Source organism: Meriones unguiculatus, chromosome 19, assembly GCF_030254825.1.
Source record: "Meriones unguiculatus strain TT.TT164.6M chromosome 19, Bangor_MerUng_6.1, whole genome shotgun sequence".
Classification (NCBI taxonomy): domain Eukaryota; kingdom Metazoa; phylum Chordata; class Mammalia; order Rodentia; family Muridae; genus Meriones; species Meriones unguiculatus.
This window is the reverse complement of record NC_083366.1, coordinates 38,263,704-38,284,299: the sequence shown is the minus strand read 5'-3', so window position 1 is coordinate 38,284,299 and position 20,596 is coordinate 38,263,704. Positions and strand designations below refer to the sequence as shown.

The 20,596-nt window shown below is 38.8% G+C and overlaps 1 protein-coding gene across 1 annotated transcript; it reads left to right on the top strand.

The window, feature by feature from the left end:
• Positions 1 to 14,372: 14,372 nt before the first annotated feature.
• On the top strand, positions 14,373 to 15,323 carry LOC110563277 (olfactory receptor 2B11-like). Its single transcript, XM_021660307.1, has one exon. It carries the CDS (start codon positions 14,373 to 14,375, stop codon positions 15,321 to 15,323), a length of 951 nt encoding a protein of 316 aa, XP_021515982.1.
• The last annotated feature ends 5,273 nt before the right edge of the window (positions 15,324 to 20,596 follow it).

Here is a 20,596-nt window from a genome sequence, read left to right as displayed (position 1 = left end):
GTGTATATATATTCCTAAGCACATAAATACACCCTTGCTTCTATGTATGCTTTCATGGCTCATCATTTGGTATTGGAAAATTCATTGGTGTGCTCTTCCCCGAGGAAGACCATTTCTGTTATTTTCAGCATTCCTTAATTGACTGTAATTTGTGTGTGTGTGTGTGTGTGTGTAGGACTATGGAAGAGGGTGAGAAAAGATTATAAAAGCCAGAAGATCAGGGAGTTTGATGTGTGATTGTGTCTCCTAGTAATGTCAGAAGCTACAACCATTAAAGTCTTACCAATATGACTGTCTAAACACGAACCGAGCAAGAATGGTAAAAACAGATAGAAAAAGTTGTTTTTTTAAATTAGTAATTTTCCTTAAATGACAATGAAGTTTTGTTTGTTTAAAAGAGATTTATTAGGGAGGAGATCCAAGATGGCGGCGCCAATAGCATACTGTGTCTGATCAGCAGGGCAGCCCTAACTGCACAGAGACCTAAACACTAGTTACTGTGTTCCCCAGGTGGGAGGAACCCCACGCAGAGGGGAACAAGCAGTCCAACCTCAGGTCATCCAGCTTATCCCCGGACAAGTTCCCGGGTTCCTGCAGGTGCTCTGTCTTCAGCACCTAGCCACATGCCTACATGCTGTGCTCACTGGCAAGTGAAAACCTTCTGGGTACTGGGGCACAGAGCTCCAACCTCAGGCCTCCTGATGCCTGGGAGCCATGAGAACAGCTCCAGACGCCACTCCAAAGCTCATAGGGTGACTGGCCAAACCTCTGAGCTCCCCGGTTCCTCAAGATGGCTGCAACCAGCATCTGGGCAGCTGCGGCTCATTAACTTTAGAGCAAGAAAGCCAGCGTTAGTTTAGAGTTTTACATTTGACATAACTGAATCTCAGGGTATAAAATAGATATGCAAAGCATTCCTAAATACATAAATACAACCTGCTTACTTTGTGTAATGTTACCTTTGTGTACATTTATGTAACAATAATTAATGAAAGTAGAGTTCATGAATTTCAAACAGAGGAAGAAGGGGTGTGTGAGAAAGAGGTTTGGAGGAAGAAAAGGGAATGGGGGGCATGATACAAATTATGCTATAATTTTAAAATTAAAAGAAATAATTTTTTAAAAAATCAATACATTATAATATTATAAACGCTCCCAGGTATCAGGAGGCCTGAGGTTGGAGCTCTGTGCCTCAGTACCCAGAAGGTTTTCACTTGCCAGTGAGCACAGCATGTAGGCATGTGGGTAGGTGCTGGAGACAGAGTGCCTGCAGGAACCCAAGAACTTGTCCCAGGATAAGCTGGATGACCTAAGGTTGGACTGGTTGTTTCCCTATGCGTAGGGCTCCTCCCACCTGGGGAACACAGTAACTAGTATTTATTTAATTTAAATAAACTCAAAAAGATCTCATTGAGCACAACTATTAAAAAATTACAAAATGCCAATTTTAAACAAAGTGAAACAATCTCTATGAGTAAAATTAGAAAACACTAATGTGAGAAATTAAAGAAGACATATAAGAACATGGAAAAACAATCATAATCATAAGTGAAAGGCTCAGTGCTTTTTAAATGACTATACTCTTTAAGGCAGGCCACAGATTCAATGTATTCCATACTATAATGCAGATGAAATTCTTTCCAAAATAGGAAAACAACCTAGACCTTTTTTTTTTTATAATTATATCATGATAGAGCTTGACAAGTAACAGCAAATTTGAACAAATACAATTTCAGAGACTCCACATCACTTGCCTTCAGAATCTATTTCAAATTGACAGTAACCAAAAGAACAGATCCGAGTATAAGAACAGCAAAACGCTTCTCTCACATCATAGAAAACAAAGTACACACTTAAACCCGAGAACAAATGATGAAACTAATGGGGAAAACACATAAAGAAGTTTGTGATGTTGGTGTGGATAATGTAATTTTTGGATCTGTCTTCAAGCATCTAGAAAAGAAAACAAAAGATAGGCAAATGGAATTGTATTAAGCTAAAAAAAAGCCTTCATACAAATAAAAAAGGCAATTAAAAATGGAAGAGAAGATACACAGAATGGGGGAATATATTTAGGAGTCTGGTGTGACATAGTACAAAAGACATAAACATGGCCGACAGACATATGATATATAAATACATATGTACAGATACACACATATATATCATGTCATATATGCTCAATGTGAGGAACAATCAGAGAAATGGAAGTGAAAATAATATCTTTTCAATGAATGTTATCACAAAGAAGATAGCAAAATGATAACAGACTGTAGAGAAAGGGAACCCACATATTCTATTACTTTGAATGTAAATTAGTTCAATAACTATAGAAAATAACATGAAGGTTACATAAAAATTAAAACTAGAACTATTCGGCTTACATACACAGGGAAACATAAGTCTACTAGACAACTTTATATTTCTGTGTTTGCTGCAGCATAAAGAGTCAATGAAAGCATTTGTCAGTGAGTGAAAAGTCAAAGAAAATGTGGTCTATAGAGACCACAACACAATTCAGTCATATTAAATAGAAAATCCTGTCATTTTAAAACTACTTTAATGAATCTTGCAGATATTGAATTAACTGAAACAAATAAGACACTATTTAACAGGTAACAAGTATATGTTAGAAGCATTTCTACAGGGAGATATTTCTCAAGGCACTTGCTTTGCTAACTCTGGAAGAATTTTTAATAAGTTACATATATGGAAGCAGTGCCCAAGAGGCTCCAGGAATAGCATACAAAAATACTCTCATAAAGCATTCTGCTATTGTCTTCCAAAGCCGCCTTCTCCTCCTCCTCCTTTTTTTTTTTTTTTTCTTTTCATCACTGGCACCAAGAAAAACCAGAGTTTTTAAACTGATCAGCTGCTCATCTGTGTTCAGCAGATAAACCCACCCTATCTCAGTCTGAAAAATTCTAATGGGTTCCTTAATAATGTTTCTTTATTAAATATCACTGAGGAAAATAGTATAAGTAAAAAAGACACTTGATTTTAAAGATCGTAGATTATATTTTTACAAGTCGTTATTTTTATATAAAATAGTTTTTAACAAAATTAATCACACTTATTGGTAGGACTTAATGGGATGTTCCGTAAATGCATACAGTTTGCAGCTATGCTTTTACTACTTTCCTTCCACCCCTCATCACCTCTAACAGGAGTGGCAAAGGTGGGCATGAAATCCCATTGTTAGCTGGGATACTGGCATTCAATATCTGCTGGGATAGGGAGATTTTTGCTGTTGTTGTTGTTGGTTTGGGGCTTTTTTTTTTGGTCTTGTTTTGGTTTTTCAAATTATGTGACCACTAGTAGATTGACTAAACATCACAGCAAGGCAGATCTCACTCCTAAGACTAGCTGGGTAGAACTAACTGGATTTGGTGTGGAAAGAAAAAAAAGAGAGAGAGAAGAAATCTCCGAGTTGGGTGAGAAAAGTGTGAGGGAAGAATGGGTGGTAATGGGAAGAGCTGGAGAAGAAAACCCTTAACACGTGAGCCATGCCTCCAGACCCATCTAATTGTCTTTATCCCGAGACCTACACACATAGTTTTTGGAAGTATTGATTTTTAATAGTGTTTTACATATGTAAAATGAGTAATCTTCTTTTAAAACTCAACTGTTTATTTACTCAGTTTATCTCCATTTACCTGCACGTTGCCTCTGATTTAGGATCCTTGATCCATCAGTCATTAAAAAGAGCATCAGGGAACTGTTTTAAAAATAAATCCCTTGTGTGTGTGGCATTCTCCCCCCACAATGAAAACACATTCTTTTCTTATACAATGTATCCTGATGACAGTGTGTCCTTCTTCTGTTCCTCATAGTTCCTCTCCATTTCCTTTCTGTCTCTCATTAGAAAAGAAGAGGATTCTAACAGATAACAACAAAACATAAGAAAATAAAATATAATAAGGTAAGACAGAAACCATCACATTGATATTGGACAAAGCAAACCAACAGAAGAAAAAAATCCAAAAGAAGATACAAGAATCACACTCTTTCACACACTCTGGAGTCCCGATAAAACACTACATTGGAAAGCATCATATAAACACATAAGGACCTGGTGGCCACACAGACCCTGTGCTGGCTGCTTCATAATCTGTGAGTTCATATGATCTTTACTCAGTTGAGTTAGGGAGCCTGTTCTGGTGTCCTCCGTCCCTTCTGGCTCTTACACTCTTTCTTCCTCCTCTTCCATGGAGTTCCCTGAGCTCTAAGGGGAGGGATTTGATGGAGATACCCAATTAAGACCTGAATATTCCAAGATTTATCACTCTCTGCATGTCTGTATGTGGTTCTTTGTATTTTTTTTTCCTCATCTGCTGCAGGAGGAAGCTTGAGATGGCCGAATAAGACACTTATCTATGAGTAGTGTAGAATAGTATTAGGAGTCATTTTTATTAATCCTTTTTTTTTTTTTTTTTTTTTTTTTTTAAGACGAGTAGTATTGGTTTTACTCCAGGTTTCTGGGAGGTCTGGTCTCTGGTTCTTTTTCACCTTAGCAGTGTTGTGTATGGCTTAAGGCCCATCTTGTGGAGTGGGCCTTAACTCAAACCAGACATTGTTTGGTTACTCCAAGTCTGTGCCACTGTTGCTCTAGCTTATTTAGTATTCAGGACAGAACTGTAGATCCAAGGTTTTGTGGCTGGGTTGGTTTATTCACTTCTCATTTGGTAGATTGCAGAGTATCTTGTTGTACCAAAGATGCTAGAACATAGGGGTGAGAGTCTATGTGGATACCATATTCTTGTAGCCAGGCTGGGATTCCACTGGAGGGAGGGGCCACCAACTCATCCATAAAACCTTGGCCCCAAATCTATTTTGCCTACAAGAAGTATGGAAGCGTGGCTATAGAAACTTCCTAAACTACATGAAGGCTGTTCTAACGAAGTCTCCAAATTATGCGAGAATCAGAGTCCTCTATGGTCATCTCTTGTAACCAAACAAAGCTTCCAGTACCTAGACTAAGTTACATCCAATTGGGTTACAGATCATGTTCAATGAGTTGTGTAGGTATTGTCTTCAGCAACTTATAGGGCATTTCTATAAGTTCTTAGAGAGCAACTTAATTGTCCTGGCAACAGCCTGGGTTGTTTGTGGATTTCTACCATGGGATCCCTTTTTTTTTTTTTCAATGCAGTTTATTCAGGAACCTTGAACAATCATCGGACCCTGGGGAAAGCCACCATGGGATCCCTTTAACCAATAACTCAATTGTAGGATGTGGGACTCAAACTAGATCTGATGGACTGGGGAGATGGTGTAGATGGGGCCATATTTTGGGTTTTTGTTTCCAATTTACTTACTATCAAAACATTTACTTGGAAGATTGTCTGATGGTGGTCTTGAATAGATTTTAAAATTTTCTCATCTGTTTGCTTGAACCTTTTATATGGCCATCAATTCTTTTAAAATGTATAATTTATTATTTTTTTGTAGACATTTCATCTATCTCTGTAGTTTTGAATTCTATTATATGGGAGTTGGTTATTTGGGTCAAGGATGTAGTTGTATCATATTTCTTGAGTTTCTTTGTCAACTTTTGCACATTGATTGGGGTGAATTTTTCTTTGAGTGTTGACCTCTTTTTGTGTGTGTGTCTATTTGGATATTTTGTTTTCTGTGACTCTTCCTAGGGAGACAGTTTTGTGAAGTTCAGCTATAGGGGACTGGTGCTGCCCAGTGTTGGTTATCAAATGGAATCTTAGGGGTTAAAAACCCTTGTCATCCCTTAGATTTTGTGGACACTCTATGGACAGAACAACAAATGCGAGATTCACTGACGTCTGCGTACTCATTGGGAGCTATGGTTTTACAGTAGGTCCAAACCAACCTCACAGACTGAAAGAATATAGACTTCTGGTCCTGCAATGACCACTGGAACCTTAGAAGTCAAAATCCTCAATCTGACCCATTGTGACCTGTGAGATGATGAAGTTATAGCTCAGTTTCTCAGTGGAGCTGGAGCCAACTGAAGCTGAAGCTGTGGCCCTACACTGATCTCTAGGGCAAGTTGGGATGCCCTTTGGTCCCAATGAAGCTGGAAGCTTGATTACATTTTCTGCACGGATTCAGCAAATCATTAACTGAGCACTGGCTTGTTATCACATAGCAGAAAGTAATAGCTTTGGGGAGGCCAGATGAATCCACCCAGCTGGCAGATAATGCAATCTAACCCCATGTGTCCTATTATTCTTTCAAACAACAAACTTAAAAAAGATATATTATTTTCAGGTATAGGTCACACCAGTCAGAAGGACAGGTGAGTGAAGTACTGTAAGCTGAAGTATCCTACTCCCATCCCCAGAATTGGTTCCCCAAGACCCATTCCACAACCCCACCTGACCCCTGTTTCCCCACCACCTGCCCCTTGACTGGGCCACTGACCGAAATTCTCACAGACCCCAGCTGCTCAGATGCAGGCCACAATAGTCAGAGGGACGGGTAAGTGAGCCCCTGCCAGTTGAATTGCCCCACTTCCTAGGCTTGGTTCCTCAAGACCCATTCTATTGCATCCCCTCTCCCACTCCATCACCCACACTGTGGCTGGGCCCAAGCCCCCAGTGCCAGCAGAATCCCTTTGCTCAGTTTCAGGCAACTGCAGTCAAAAGAACAGGTGAGTGACTTGTCTACCAGCTGAACTGACCCACTCTCTAGACTTAGTGCCTGAAGACCCATTCCACCACCCCCATCCCAGCCCTCCTTGTAGCTGGGCTCCTGCCACAACCTTAACCATAACCATAACCCACAATTCCAGCAGACTCCAGGCGTTCAGGTGCAGGCCACAGCAGTCAGAAGAACAGAGGGTTCCTGCTGCATCAACTTCAAGCTAGTTGCCAGAATAGAAGCTCTCATTCTGGTCAGAGACTCCCTACTGAATTCAGACTTTCAGAAATCCAGGTCACAAAGACTAGAAGACCAGTGAGGAAATAGAAACCAAGGAACAAAACACCCTTCCCACCAAGACAAACTCAGAAATCAGTACCTAGATCTAAAATCATCCCAAACCCGGCTGCCTAAATGCCAGTGTAAGAGCACAATCAACAACATCCAGGGCAATATGGCAACACCAAAGAGACATTAATACCGGAATATTAATAATATTAATATTAATAATACCTTTGACATTAATACCGGAATATTTCAATACAACCGAAATGCAAAAAAATGACCTTAAAACCAATTTTATGAAGATGACAGAGGTCCTTAAAGAATAAATGAAAAAAAAAAACCCCTTAAGGAAACTGAGCAAGAAATTGGAGAAAACCAATAAATTTTTTACAGAAAGCCAAGAAAAAAAACCAAATGAACAGGTGAAGGAAATCGTTGAAGACCAGAAAATTAAAATAGTAGCTGATTGAAATAATCGAATGAGCTAGTGGCAAGACAAAAGTTATTTATAAATAAGTGCAGGTTTATTGGGAGCAGCTGGGGAGAGAGAGGTGAGGGAGAGAAGCATGTGCAAAGAGAGAGAGAGAGAGAGAGAGAGAGAGAGAGAGAGAGGGAGGGAGGGAGGGAGGGAGGAGGAGAAGGACGGAGAGGAAGGGAGGGGAAAGGGAGACCAAAATGTCTGAATTATATAGTGAAGAACCTCTGGAAAAGAGGGAGCCCCACCCCTAGTTGGGGAATTCAAGGTAGAGGGCAGAGTATGCCAGCCTCATCTTACAGCAGGTAGGGACTCAGAGATGTCTGAATGGATAAGAGGCAAAGCAATTAATCATCTTTGATTAATTTCCTGCTGACATTGGAATGTCGATATTGGGGGTGGGAGGGCAAAAACCTGGAATGTTGGCCAAGTCTGGGAAGAGCATTGCTGTCCAAAATCTGTGGATAGGAAACTGCAGGCAAAACTGGTGCAGTTTGTGAGGTTTAGGATGTGAAGAGTTTAAGTTAGCTTGGATAACTCCATTTTGAGATGAGAGGCCATCTTTTGCACACCTGAGACCAGGGGCTGAACTCAGGTACCAGGAAATGTCACAGAATGTGCACATGGCAGAAAACAAAGTTAACTCTCCTAGCAACAGCTTCCAGGAAATATCACAGAATAAATGCTTGGTAGAAAATAGAGATAATTTCCCTGGCAACAACCAATCAGAATCAGGTGGGAAAATTTTCCCCAACATTCCAGATGTAGTTTAGAACAGCCATTGTAAGTTGAGCTTCAGCTAGAAGGTCACCTTACCCCTCTGACTTTTACCCAATCTTGTAATGCCAAGGCATGGAACCCCCCAGCTTGCAGTTTTTTCCCTTTAAAAACCCTGTTCATCCAGGGTTCAGGGTCCCACTTCTCTACTGCTGCGTCAGTGAGACTTGGGTCTTAAGTTTGATTGCTCTTGTAATAAAGCTCTCTTGCTCTTGCATCGAATCATCTCCTAGTGGTCTCTGAGGGTCTCGTGAACTGGGCATAACATCTGGAGCATCTGAGTTCTGGATGTGCTCTTGAGGAAACACGTGGCACGGTGCTGGAACATATATACATATTAGGGGCAGAAGATAAAGTTAAGGAGTTCAGGGAGAGAAAACGTCTTACTTGGGCATGCATTTGACATTCCTAGGCTCATGGTCATGGCAGTTGGGGTCAGGAGAGTCCCCAAACCAGGGGAGGGATACCACCCTAAGGAGTCAACTGCCATTGTGCCCAAATCTTCTTGGAGCCTTGTGGTCACCATTAGATGCTGGGGTCTTTTTCATTAAACATTTAAATGCCATATTCTGCAGATTCTCTGACAGTTTTGAGGATCATAATCTATTGAGCACAGCTGAATCAAACAAAATTTGATTGTTTTTAATTACCCATCCTAGGCTTAACCTCAAAAACATAAAAAAGAGACTAGGTAAGGCTTAATTCTGTAATTAACTGCATCAGTTCTCAGCATGAATTCATATATATTTTTGAACTAGTATCAAAGTAAAAGTTTCAATTATATTTGTCTGTCAGCATGGTAAATGCACGAAGCTGGCAGCCCTCAATAAAGATGGCAGGGAAGCCATGACTCTCCCACAACCAAGATGACTGTCATTCATGGGACTGCTTTTAGTTAAGATGGCCACGAAGCCATGGCTCCACCCCGTGTATCCCCAAATCAACATGATGACCTGCCACACGCTATAAGCAGCTGGCAGCGAGTGATTTAAAAGTGCCACTAGTGCCACTGCTGCTGCTGTCACCACCTGGGAGACCGTGCATGGGCAGGAAGGTAGTTGGGTAGAGTGGGGAGTGGGTAGGCAGGATCTGGAGCCACATGTGTGGAAAGCAGCTGCAGGAAGTAGTGGAGACAGAGGAGCAAGAATATGTTGCCCAAAAACTTGGATAGATGCAGTTTGGAACACTTCTCGCAGATTTCCAGTGGCACCCGTCTTCCCAGCCTTTGCCAGAATTCCAAGAATATAGAAAGTGGTATCCCACTTCAATTCTCAGGAATTGGTCAGTTTTGGGTAGAGGAGGTTGGTAACCTACAATCAAGAGGAGTAAACGGCAGGAAATAAATTCAGGGCTGAAATCAATGAATTAGAAACAAAGAAAACAATACAAACATAAGATCTGTTTTATTGTTGGAATCAACATAACCAAGATAAGACAAACTCTTAGCCAAACTAAATAAAAGACAGAGAGACAGTATCTAAATTAACAAAAATCACAAATGAAAAGGAGGACACAACAACAGATGGTGAGGAAATGTAAAGAATCCATTAGGTCTTACTTCAAAAGCCTGTATTCCACAAACTTGGAAAATCTAAATGAAATGGACTTCAACAAACCAAATAATCCAATTAAAAATTGTGTATAGATCCAAGCAAAGAACTCTCAACAGACAAATTTCAAATGGCTAAGAAACACTTAAAGAAATGTTCAACCTTATTAGCCAGCAAGGAAATGCAGATCAAAACAACTTTGAGATTCTATCTTACACTTGCCAGAATGGCTAAGATCAAAACCACAAGTGTCAGCTCATTCTGGGGAGTGTATGAAGCAAGAAAAAAACTCCTCCACTATGTGGTGGGAGTGCAAACTTGTACAACAACTGTGGAAATCACTGTGGCAGTTTCTCAGAAAACTGGGAATTGATCTACCACACAACCCAGCTAAACCACTCCTGGGTATACTTCCAAAGACATTTATTCCATCCTGTCACAAGGACACTTGCTCAACTATGTTCCTAGCAGCTTTAGTCATTATAGACAGAAACTGCAAACAATCTAGATGTCTCTCAACCAAAGAATTGACAAGAAAATGGGATACATTTATACAATGAAGTATTACTCAGCTGTTAAAAACAATGATATCATGAAATTTGCAGGCAAATGAATGGAATTAGAGGTAACCCAGACTCAGAAAAACAAACATGGCATGTATGCACCTACAAGTGTATATTATCTGTAAAGTAAAAGGCAATCATGCTACACTCCATAGACCTAGAAAGGCTAAGTAACAAGGAGGATTTAAGATAAGGGTCTCCTGTGGAAGGAGAAATGGAATAGATTTCCCAGGTAGATTTTGAACCCATGGCATTGGGAACAGGAGGGATAGATGGGGAGGTGTAGGCTTACATTTTTTTACCAAACTTACTTTCTTTAGGACTTTTACCTTCCTTCCAGCCCTCCCCCCATTCCCCATGACCTTAGGTAGGAGATTAGCAGGGAAAAGGGCTGTAGTCCTCTTTTATCTACTTCCTGCTGATTATGGTTGATAGATCTTTAGGGGATTACCAGATTCAGTTGTCAGGATACCAGCAGTCCAGTCCAAAGGCCAACGGAGCAGCAACAGGAAGTCAGAGAAACCCACAAGATTCAGCTGGATTGTCAAAAGAAGCTCTCTGGAATGTTTCTCTCTGCAAAGTCAAGTGTCAAAGCATGAAGATCAGTGCAATGTCGATCCAAAAAGCAGTGTCTCACTCTGCCTGGGTCTCCATATATGTCCTCTCCTCAAAGTCCATGGTTGTTCTCAGCTGGCCAAGGTCATGCCCCTGACATGAGAGAGTAAAATATCACATGCCCTCTCACAAGCCAACCTACAGCAAAACACCACGTTCCTAGCTTGCAGCAAAACATCACATGACCAAACTGAATTCAGAAACTTCCATTTCAGGGAGGGGAGAGAGAGAGAAAATACTGTGAGAAATGACTGGAATTAGGGGCATTTTGGGGGTGAAGTGAAAACCTAGTGCAATGGAACCTCCATGGAATCTATGAGAGTAATCCCAGCAAAGATTCCTAGCAATGGGGGACAAGGGGCCCGAACTGGCCATCTTCTGTAACCAGGGAAGGCCTTAAGTAGAGGGATTAGGATATGATCCAGCCGTAAAAACTTCAACCTACAAATTATCTAGTGTGCAGTGTGCTGGGGCTAGAGCCTAGCAGAATTATCATAAAAAAGACCAAGGAGATTCCATCCACCAACTGACGGGAGCAGATGCACTGTCCCAGAGCCAAACATTGGGCAGATTAGGGAGTCCTGTGGAGGAGGGAGAGAAAGCATCAGAAGAACAAGAGGGGTCAGAGCTACCAGGATAACAGGGTTCATAGGATCTTATGGGCACTTGGAGAGATCAGGGCACCTGTAGGGGTCTGACCTCTGCATACATGTTTTTATGGTTGTGTAATTCGGTGTTCTTTTGGAAATTCTAACAGTGGGAGTGGGAGTTGTCTCTGACTCTTTTGTACACTTGTAGAACCCTTTCCCCCTTACTGGGTTGCTTTGTCCAGTCTTATTGTAGCTTGTTATGCTGTACTTGGTTGATGTTCCTGGGAGGCCTGCTTTTCTCTGAGCAGATGAGGAGGGACAGTGGATATTGGAGAGCGAGGAGGTGAGTGGGGGTGGGGAGAGACTGCAGGAGACAGGAAGGAGGGGAAACTGTGGTAAGAATGCAATATATGAGAGAAAAATAAAATTATTTTAAAAGGTATATTATTCTTTATTTTGTTTTTTGAGATTCTATTATAATTACATAATTTTCCCTTCTCTTTCCTCCCTCTGAAACCTCCTGTATACTTACTCCTCCTTTCTCTCTTTTAATTTTATGGCCTCCTTTAAAAAATTAATTGTTGTTACATACATGTATTTATATACATGTATGTTCTTAAATATATAAGTACAACCTGGTCAGTCTGTATAATGTTATTTGCATCTATGTTTCAGGGATGACCATGTCCCATTAGATCACCAATTGGTATGCACACGCAGGCACACATTCACACACACAAAGTCTATTGTCAAAAGCATGTTAGTTTCTTAAAAATCACATTGGAATGGATCAGTCTTTTCCAGTCTTACAAAGAAGTTAGATTATTATATGATTAGCACAGCAAGAATTTTAAGAATAATACTTTTAGAAAAATAATAAAATATACAGATCTTGACACCATAATAAATCTTAAGTTTTCCTAATACCGTGACATTTTTTTGAGATTTTTAGAGAAATATTTTTTAATACAAACTATTTTAGCCCCAATGCATTTTCCATAACACATACTAAAATTTATTATTTGATTTTATTTTCACAAGAAAATTAAAGGGAAGCATATCCACAAGGGGAATTTCTATAATGCCTTTTGCCAAGAAATTTCCACTGAGATTTATTATCTGCATGGAGAGCAAAGTCCCACAGCTTTATAAGGAGTGAGAGCACCTCCTTTCCTTCATTTCTGTGGTGCCAGAACTCAAACCCAAGGCCTTGTATAGACAAGGCAAAGAGTGTACCCCTAAGCCGAATCACCAGATTCTTCCTCAGCTATTTTTTTTCAGAGTAAAAAATATTTTCTCACTTTAAAATTCATCTGATTTTTCAAATCAAGTATTAAGGATTTATGTTATATAAAGCCACTGAATATAGAGGTATAGTCCATCTTTACCCTCCATTAACAGTGAATTCTGATAAAAAGATCAAGATTCACTTTTACAAGATAGTAGTGTACCACCACAGAAGTCAACATTGATTTGAGGTAGGTATTTCATATGGGTGGAGTTTATTCATTTGATTTGATTTAAGTTTCACATAACTCTGCATGCTATGTCTTCTTTATACAAATTGGCATATTAGAGAAAGTGTGCATAAATGACATTTTGATACCAACAAAAGCTTTTAGAATTCATAATATCAAATGCATTTTGAGGTAGACCATGGATGCTTCTTGTATTGGTGAGTATTTCCTTAGTTAAAATAAATATACACAAATATGAAAATGTTGAAGGCATTAATGTTAGATTCAAGCGAGCTGATCTGCAAAATTTAAGAAAACAGAAGAAAAGAAGATATAATCATTATGGGATGATAAGAACTTTATTTTGATGCAACTAGAAGAAGTATTGCATTAAATATTGTACATAAAAGGCAGGTGCCTGTGTTGGTCCAAGCCTGTAACCACAATGCTGGTAAATCTGATGTAGAAATCTCAGAACAAATTTGAGGCTGCCAAATTTAACACATTGATTCTACATAGTGAATTCCAAGAAAGCCTAGCCTGCCGAGTAAGATCATGTCTCAAAATATATGAAAGAAAGAAAGGCAGGGTGTGGAGGGTTGGAGGAGAAAAGGTGTCCTTGTATGTAATAGACTAATTGTCTTAGCAGCTAAAGAAATTGACAAAAATAATGCACAACTGTCTAAATGTATGACAGATTAAAGCTCACTGTTATAATGTGAAATTACAGCTCTTTAATGTGAAATTCACTAATGTACTCATAGTATGCTGGTAAGTCATGTTGTCTTACTGAGCTTTTTTCTCTTGGGTTTGTAATAAATTATTTTTATATTATTTTTCAAGTTCTGAATTTTTTTCAAGAACTCATTTCCTTATAGTGAAATGCTTGATGATTTAGCATAAGTTTAAATTGGCAAAAATCAGCCAAAGGTTTGGAGAGTAGAGAAATATTTGTTGTTTCTGTGTAACTCAGGCTGACTCACAAAGGGCTCAGAGTTCTGAACTAACCCAAACAAATCCTTAGTCCAGCTAGATCATGGCAAGGGTCAGTAGATCATGGATGTTGGAAATCAGCATGAGACAACTCAATATGGCATTCTTTAGAATCATCCATGTATCATCCATATTCTGGCTTGCATAAGATCAATTTAAATTTTCCTTTACTTATTCATTATTTTATTAATATATGCTGTATTATAATTCTTGGTTAAATGTATAGGTTCATTAATCTTTCTCAGAGATGCTAAAAGAGGATATTTGTGTCTTTAGATTATTAATTTTTATGTTTGCAAGTATCACATCAGTTTAGTGGCATGGATTACAAGAAAAGTATATTAATAACGTACACTATTTTATTTAATTCAATGTCTTGATCGTCATAGAAACTCCATACTAAAATACAAGTCTTCATCTTCATTTGAATTCGCCAGTCAACAACAGGAATGAATATAGGCAATGACAGTGCTCCAAAGATCTTCATTCTTTTGGGTTTTTCCAACCACCCATGGCTGGAAATGCCCCTCTTCATAATAGTGCTTGTTGCTTATGTCTGCACAGTGTTGGGAAATATCACAATTATTGTCATATCCAGGCTAGATCCTCAACTGGACAGCCCAATGTACTTCTTCCTTTCTAACCTCTCCTTCTTGGACCTGTGTTTCACTACAACCACCATCCCCCAGCTACTTCTGAATCTTTGGGGCCCAGATAAATCTATCAGCTATGGAGGCTGTGTGGTGCAATTTTATGTCTTTCACTTCCTGGGGGCTACTGAGTGCATCCTTCTGGCTGTGATGTCTTTGGACCGTTACATTGCCATATGCAAACCTCTAAGGTACCCAGCCATCATGCACCAGCAGCTCTGTATCCTCCTGGTGTCCGTGGCATGGCTGAGTGGTTTGGCTAACTCCTTGCTTCAATCAACTCTCACTGTCAAGCTGCCATTTTGTGGAAACAACAAGGTAGACAACTTTCTCTGTGAGGTCCCAGTGATGATCAAGATGTCCTGTGCTAACACTGCATTCAATGTCGCTATGCTCTCCATTGTAGGGACTTTCTACTCCCTGGTTCCCCTGTCACTAATTCTTGTTTCCTATGGGTTCATTGTAGCGACTGTGCTTAGGATTCGTTCCTCAGAGGGCAAGAAAAAAGCCTTTAATACCTGTGGTTCTCATGTTGTTGTGGTGTCTCTTTTCTACGGACCAGTAATTAGCATGTATGTACAACCCTCATCTTCTAATTCCCAGGACAAGAACAAACTTCTGTCTTTGTTCTACAGTTTGGTGACTCCTATGCTTAACCCCTTCATCTATACTTTGAGGAACAAGGACATGAAAGGAGCAATGAGGAGACTTCTTGTCTCAGTGTATCACAGGGGAACAGAGCAAACGTAACTTTTTATACCTACCCTCCATATTTATGGCTTAGAAGGGCTTCAGTTCCAGTCTTAGCTCTTTAGCATTCATTAGCTCTGCTCTGTCTACATATGTCTGTCTTTCCATACTGCAATGGTTTCTTCAGTTACTGCAAACTCTAGGCCTAATTTGTCTGCAATTTGCACAAGCATGAAGAAGACCATATAAGTAACTTGCTTTGTATTTATTTATCGATTTATTGTAGAAACCTAAGGAATTGGCAGTAAATAAATGTTTGCTGATTTATTTTGTCAAGCAACAGCAATAGCAACGACAATAGCAACAAGAATGACTCAGAACAACAAAACATTAACTTTTATGTCATTTCACAAAATATGTAAAATTAATTTAGCTTGCCATTTACCACGGCTTAAATTTCATATTCAAGGATTAACTATTTCACAGCCAGGCAGAGTGGTGCATGCCTTTAGTCCTAAAACTTGGGTGGCAGATGAAGATTGATCCCTGTGAATTCAAGGCCAGCCTGGTCTATCTAAATAGCTAAGGCCAGAACAGCCAGAGCTACATAGTGACATCCTGTCTTGAAAAAAACAAACAAACAAACAAACAAACAACAAAAAAAAACTATTGCATGAATTTCTAGCAAGATGAAGTGCACAACTGTCCCATATTTTGTAAACTGTCAACTATATATCTACTAGTCTTTTAAAAAGAAAATACTTAAAAATGTTGACTTTTACTTTCTACATATCTTGATGGATTCCACCCTTTTGAGGTGTTTGGCTAAAGACAGTCTTTCTAGGTTTCCAAAGGGAAGAGACGATGATTAAAATCCTTAGAAAGTTTTGTCAATCCTAGTATTGAGAATTGCATTGGGAAATGAGATGTATTCCATACATAAGAAAAATGGAAAGCGAAAAATGGATAAAAAATGGAAAAAATATAATGTACATTGTCTAGCAGATTATAAAGTTTCACAGAGAAATGAAGTAGAAAGATTCATGATGATGTGGGGTGTTATCTGTTGATTTTATTAATAATATCAACAAAATAAATTACTAACGATTTCATTCTGTGCTCTTGAGCATAACAACAACCTTATCTTTCAACTTCTGTTTAAGGAAAATCTTTCATTGCTTCTCTAACAACCAAGAATATGTATAAGGTGTCATACTCTATCCATTATTTTTCTCCAAACAAGAAAAACAAAAGCTGCTAACTAAAAGGAAACTTGAGATACAATATACACTGATTCCAACCAATTTTTTATATAATTTTTTATTTATTACAATTTATTCACTTTGTATCCTACCTGCAGCCCAACCCTCATCTCTTCCCAGCCCCTTCTTTCCTCCCTCCCTTCTTCCCTCTCTCCCTTCTTCCCTTCCTCACCTCCTCCCATGCCCCTTCCCCAGTCCACTGATAGTGGAGGTCTTCCTCCACTTTTTTCTGATACTGATCTATCAGGTCTCATCAAGACTGTCTTTCATAGTTTTCCTCTGTGGCTTGGTCAGGCTGCTCCCCTCCTCAGGGGAGGTAATCAAAGAGCCAGCCACTGAGTTCATGTCAGAGACAGCCCCTCCTCCCCTTATTAGGGAGCCTTTTTGGAGACTGAGCTGCCACAGGCTACCTCTGTGTAGGGGTTCTAGGTTATCTCCATGAATGGTCCTTGGTTGGAGTATCAGTCTAAGAAAAGACCTGTAGGCCCAGATTTTTTGGTTCGGTAGTTCTCCTTGTGGAGCTGGAGAGATGGCTCAGTGGTTAAGAGCACTGTCCAACCAATTCTTATTCATGATAAATTATCTCGCTATTGACATTGTGCTTTATTGTACATGCTATTTATTGTCTGTGCATGCACAATACACATACACATGGGTACAATAAACTGCCTCTGTAGACTTCAAGGGAAGAATGCTGCACTTTTGTTCTTGTTAGGGACAGAGAAACTTCATTATTTTGTAGGCAAATAGGGTCCATGGTATGTGTTTTAAGAATCGGAGAACTAACAATATAGTTTAGAAAGTAATTCATTAGGAGATACTGAATCTCATACTTGGAAGAGAAAAGAAAAGATGAGCTACAGAGAGGGAGAGAGTCAAATCTCCCTGTGGGGCTGAATTACAGGTAGCCTATTATGTAGTCTGTGAGTTAAGTGAAAGCTATCTATAATCGTTTATTAGAGCTCCATAGGTATCTGAGATATTAATCATGTTATTACCCTAAGGCATAACTTTTACAGCAAAGATTGTATTTGCAATTGTAAAGCCAGTATTTATTGAATCATTGTTTCATCTTATTAATGTTGTAATTCTTATGAGAAAGATAACTTACTGCACTTTAAACATTAAGCACAATATTGTGCTCTTTCTACTGAATATATTTGTCCTGAATATATAAGTAAATCTTTAATGTGTGTGCTTATTATAATCAACAAAATGAGATCAATTATAGATGAATTGTATCAAAATATTAAAATCCAAGTCTGTATATTATTTCTCAGTAATCATGTTAAAGGACATTTCTCAAAAGCATACAATTTTCTCATGTTTAAGAAAATGTTTCTTGTATCAAATTCCTGAGAAATCCTATCAAAAAAAAATTTCTGAGCTTGGTGTACTGGCAATGCCAGCACTTAGGAGGCAAGAGTAAGAATATAATCACTGTCATGACCATGGTCTAAACAGTAAGCTCCAAGCAAGCCTGGGCTTTCTAGGAAGGCAATGTCCAAAAAGTGTTCAACCAAAAATTTAATTAAAAGACTTACTTACTTTTTGTATGATACACATGGTGAGGACCTCATAGGTTAAAAAAAAAAAAAAAAAAAAAAAACCAAAACAAAACTCTGAAGCATTTATTGGAAAAAGGAACTCAATATGAAAGTTTTTCTCTTCAGATATAAAACAAATCTTTTTTTTTTTAAAGAAAAAAAGATTTATTAACTTTTATTTTATGTGTCTGAGTATTTTGTTTGCATATACACATACACACCACTTGCAAAACTGGTGCCACTGGAGGCCAGAAGAGGGCATTAGAATCCCTGGAACTAGAGCAGACAACTGTGAGCCATCATGTGGGCACTAAGAATTTGACCCAGGTCCTCTGGAAAAGCAAGCCTGATTCTTAACTACTGAGCCATCCTTCTAGCTCAAACTTCTCAGTCTCATAAAAAAAAAAATCTTAATGAATTTAGAAAAACAAAAACTTGATGTGTCTTACCTGGCCCCAAATAAATCTCTAGTAGTTTCACAGATCCATGGAAATGAAAGTACGTATTACTGAAAGATGAATAAAGACAAAAGTAATTTAAAAATTTCTGGAACCAAATGAAAATGAAAACACAATACAATAAAACCTCTGGAATACGTTAAAAGCAGTCCTAAAAAGGAGATGTGTAGCTCTCAGCACCTACACTAAAGAAGTTAGAAAGGTCAAAAATAAATGACTGGTTGAAAGTCAAGAATTCTGAAAAGCAAGAATAAGTAAAATGCTCTACGCTTACAATATGGCTTCCAGCTTAGTGTTTTTAAGGGCTTCCTGAGAGTGCCATTGAGTGGGTCTCTGATTCATGCGCTTTCTATAGAGCTTTTTTTTTTTTTAACTTTCTGTTGTTTTTGTCATGTCCAACTTCAGTATGATAGTTTTTCTTTTGTCTTATTATATTTATTTTGTTGTATTTAAAAAATGAATGAACAAATGAAAGCCTAGACACTAGATAAGAGTTAATAACTGAAGTGTCCTTTACACCTGCTGGAAGAAGGAAAACCAGGTTTCTCCAATAGTGTGACGCTGATTGAATCAACCACCCCAGGAAGGCTAAATGTTCAGATGTACTTGACCAACATACAAAGGCTCCGCGGTTTCTTCTTCTCTTTTTAATGCTTTTATTTGGTTACCGGTTTTTTTTTTTTCTTCCTTTTGATTTTGGTTTTATTTTGTTTTCTTGGTTTTGGTGAGATTTTACTGTATTGAATTTTGGTTTGTAAGAAAGAACTTACAGTTCAGTGAATAAGGAAAGGGAGAAGATCTGTAAGGACTTGGAGGAGGGAAGGATATAGTGATATCGATTTAAATTATAATGTTTTAATAATAAAATATTATAAAAGCAAAGGGCAAATCAAGTAGACAACAAGAAATAATAAAAACAAAAGCAGAAATTAGTGGAATGGAAACAAAGAAAACAATGCAGAGAATCAACAATCTAAGAGTTGGTTCTTTGAGACTGCTATGAAAACATAGGCTGTATCCTGCAGCTCATAGTTGCAGGGAAGCACTTTTGGAAATTGGACTCCATTTGCCTAACAATTAAAGTCAGTAATCGATAACTGGTACTTCGTAAACTAAAAAGCTTTTGTACATCAAAGGAGTAATCAACCAAATGAAAAAGAAGCCCATAGAATGAGGAATCTTTGCTAACTATATGTCTGACAGAGGACTAATATCCAGAATACATAAAAAACTAAAAAAGCTGAGTCAAGAATGCAAACAACCCAATTAAATATTACCTGTGAATCTAAACAGAATTCTAAGACTAAGAAACAAAAATGGCTAGTAAATACTTTGAAAATGTTCAACAACCTTAGCAATTAGGGAAATGGAAACTAAACAACTCTGAGATTTTTGTCTTGCCTCAGTCAGAATGGCTAAGACCAACAAAACAAGAGTTGTGGGGAAATCCCACTCACTGTCTAGCATCTCTGGAAATCAGGGTAGAGGATTAAAAAGAGGATAATGGTGGCAATAATAGATCGGCCGTAGACCCTGCCATACCAGCTCCTTCACATATGTCAAAAGGACTCATCCTCCTACTGGTAATTTTCCCTCACTTGAAGATATCAGTGGCAAGTACCTTCTTGGTTGGTGGCGGGACATTGTACCTCCTTCCCCTTCTGCATGCTGAGCTTTTGTCTGGCTTGAATTTGTGCAGGTCTTGAACATGCTGTCATAGCCTCTGTGAGGGCATAAGTGCACCAGCACCATTGTTTCTGAGAAACACTGTTTCGCTGGAGTCTTCCGTCACTCCTGGCTTTTTACCATCTTTCCTTCTTCACTTCCTTATATAGAATCATGAGCCTAGAAGGAAGGGGTGTTAGAGACATCCCATTTAGGACTGAGTGCTCCCAAGTCTCTCACTCTATGCACATTGTCCATTGCGGGCCTCTGTGTTAATACCATCTCCTACAAGAACCTTCTCTCATGAGGGTTGAGTGGTCTATGGGTACAGCAGGATGTTGTGAGGAAGCCTTTTATTTCTGTTTAACAGGATAGTTGTAGTAAGTTTTCTCCTTGGCACA

Excerpts from the sequence above, each read along its gene's own strand:
- LOC110563277 (XM_021660307.1), top strand. The coding sequence starts at position 14,373 with ATGAATATAGGCAATGACAGTGCTCCAAAGATCTTCATTCTTTTGGGT.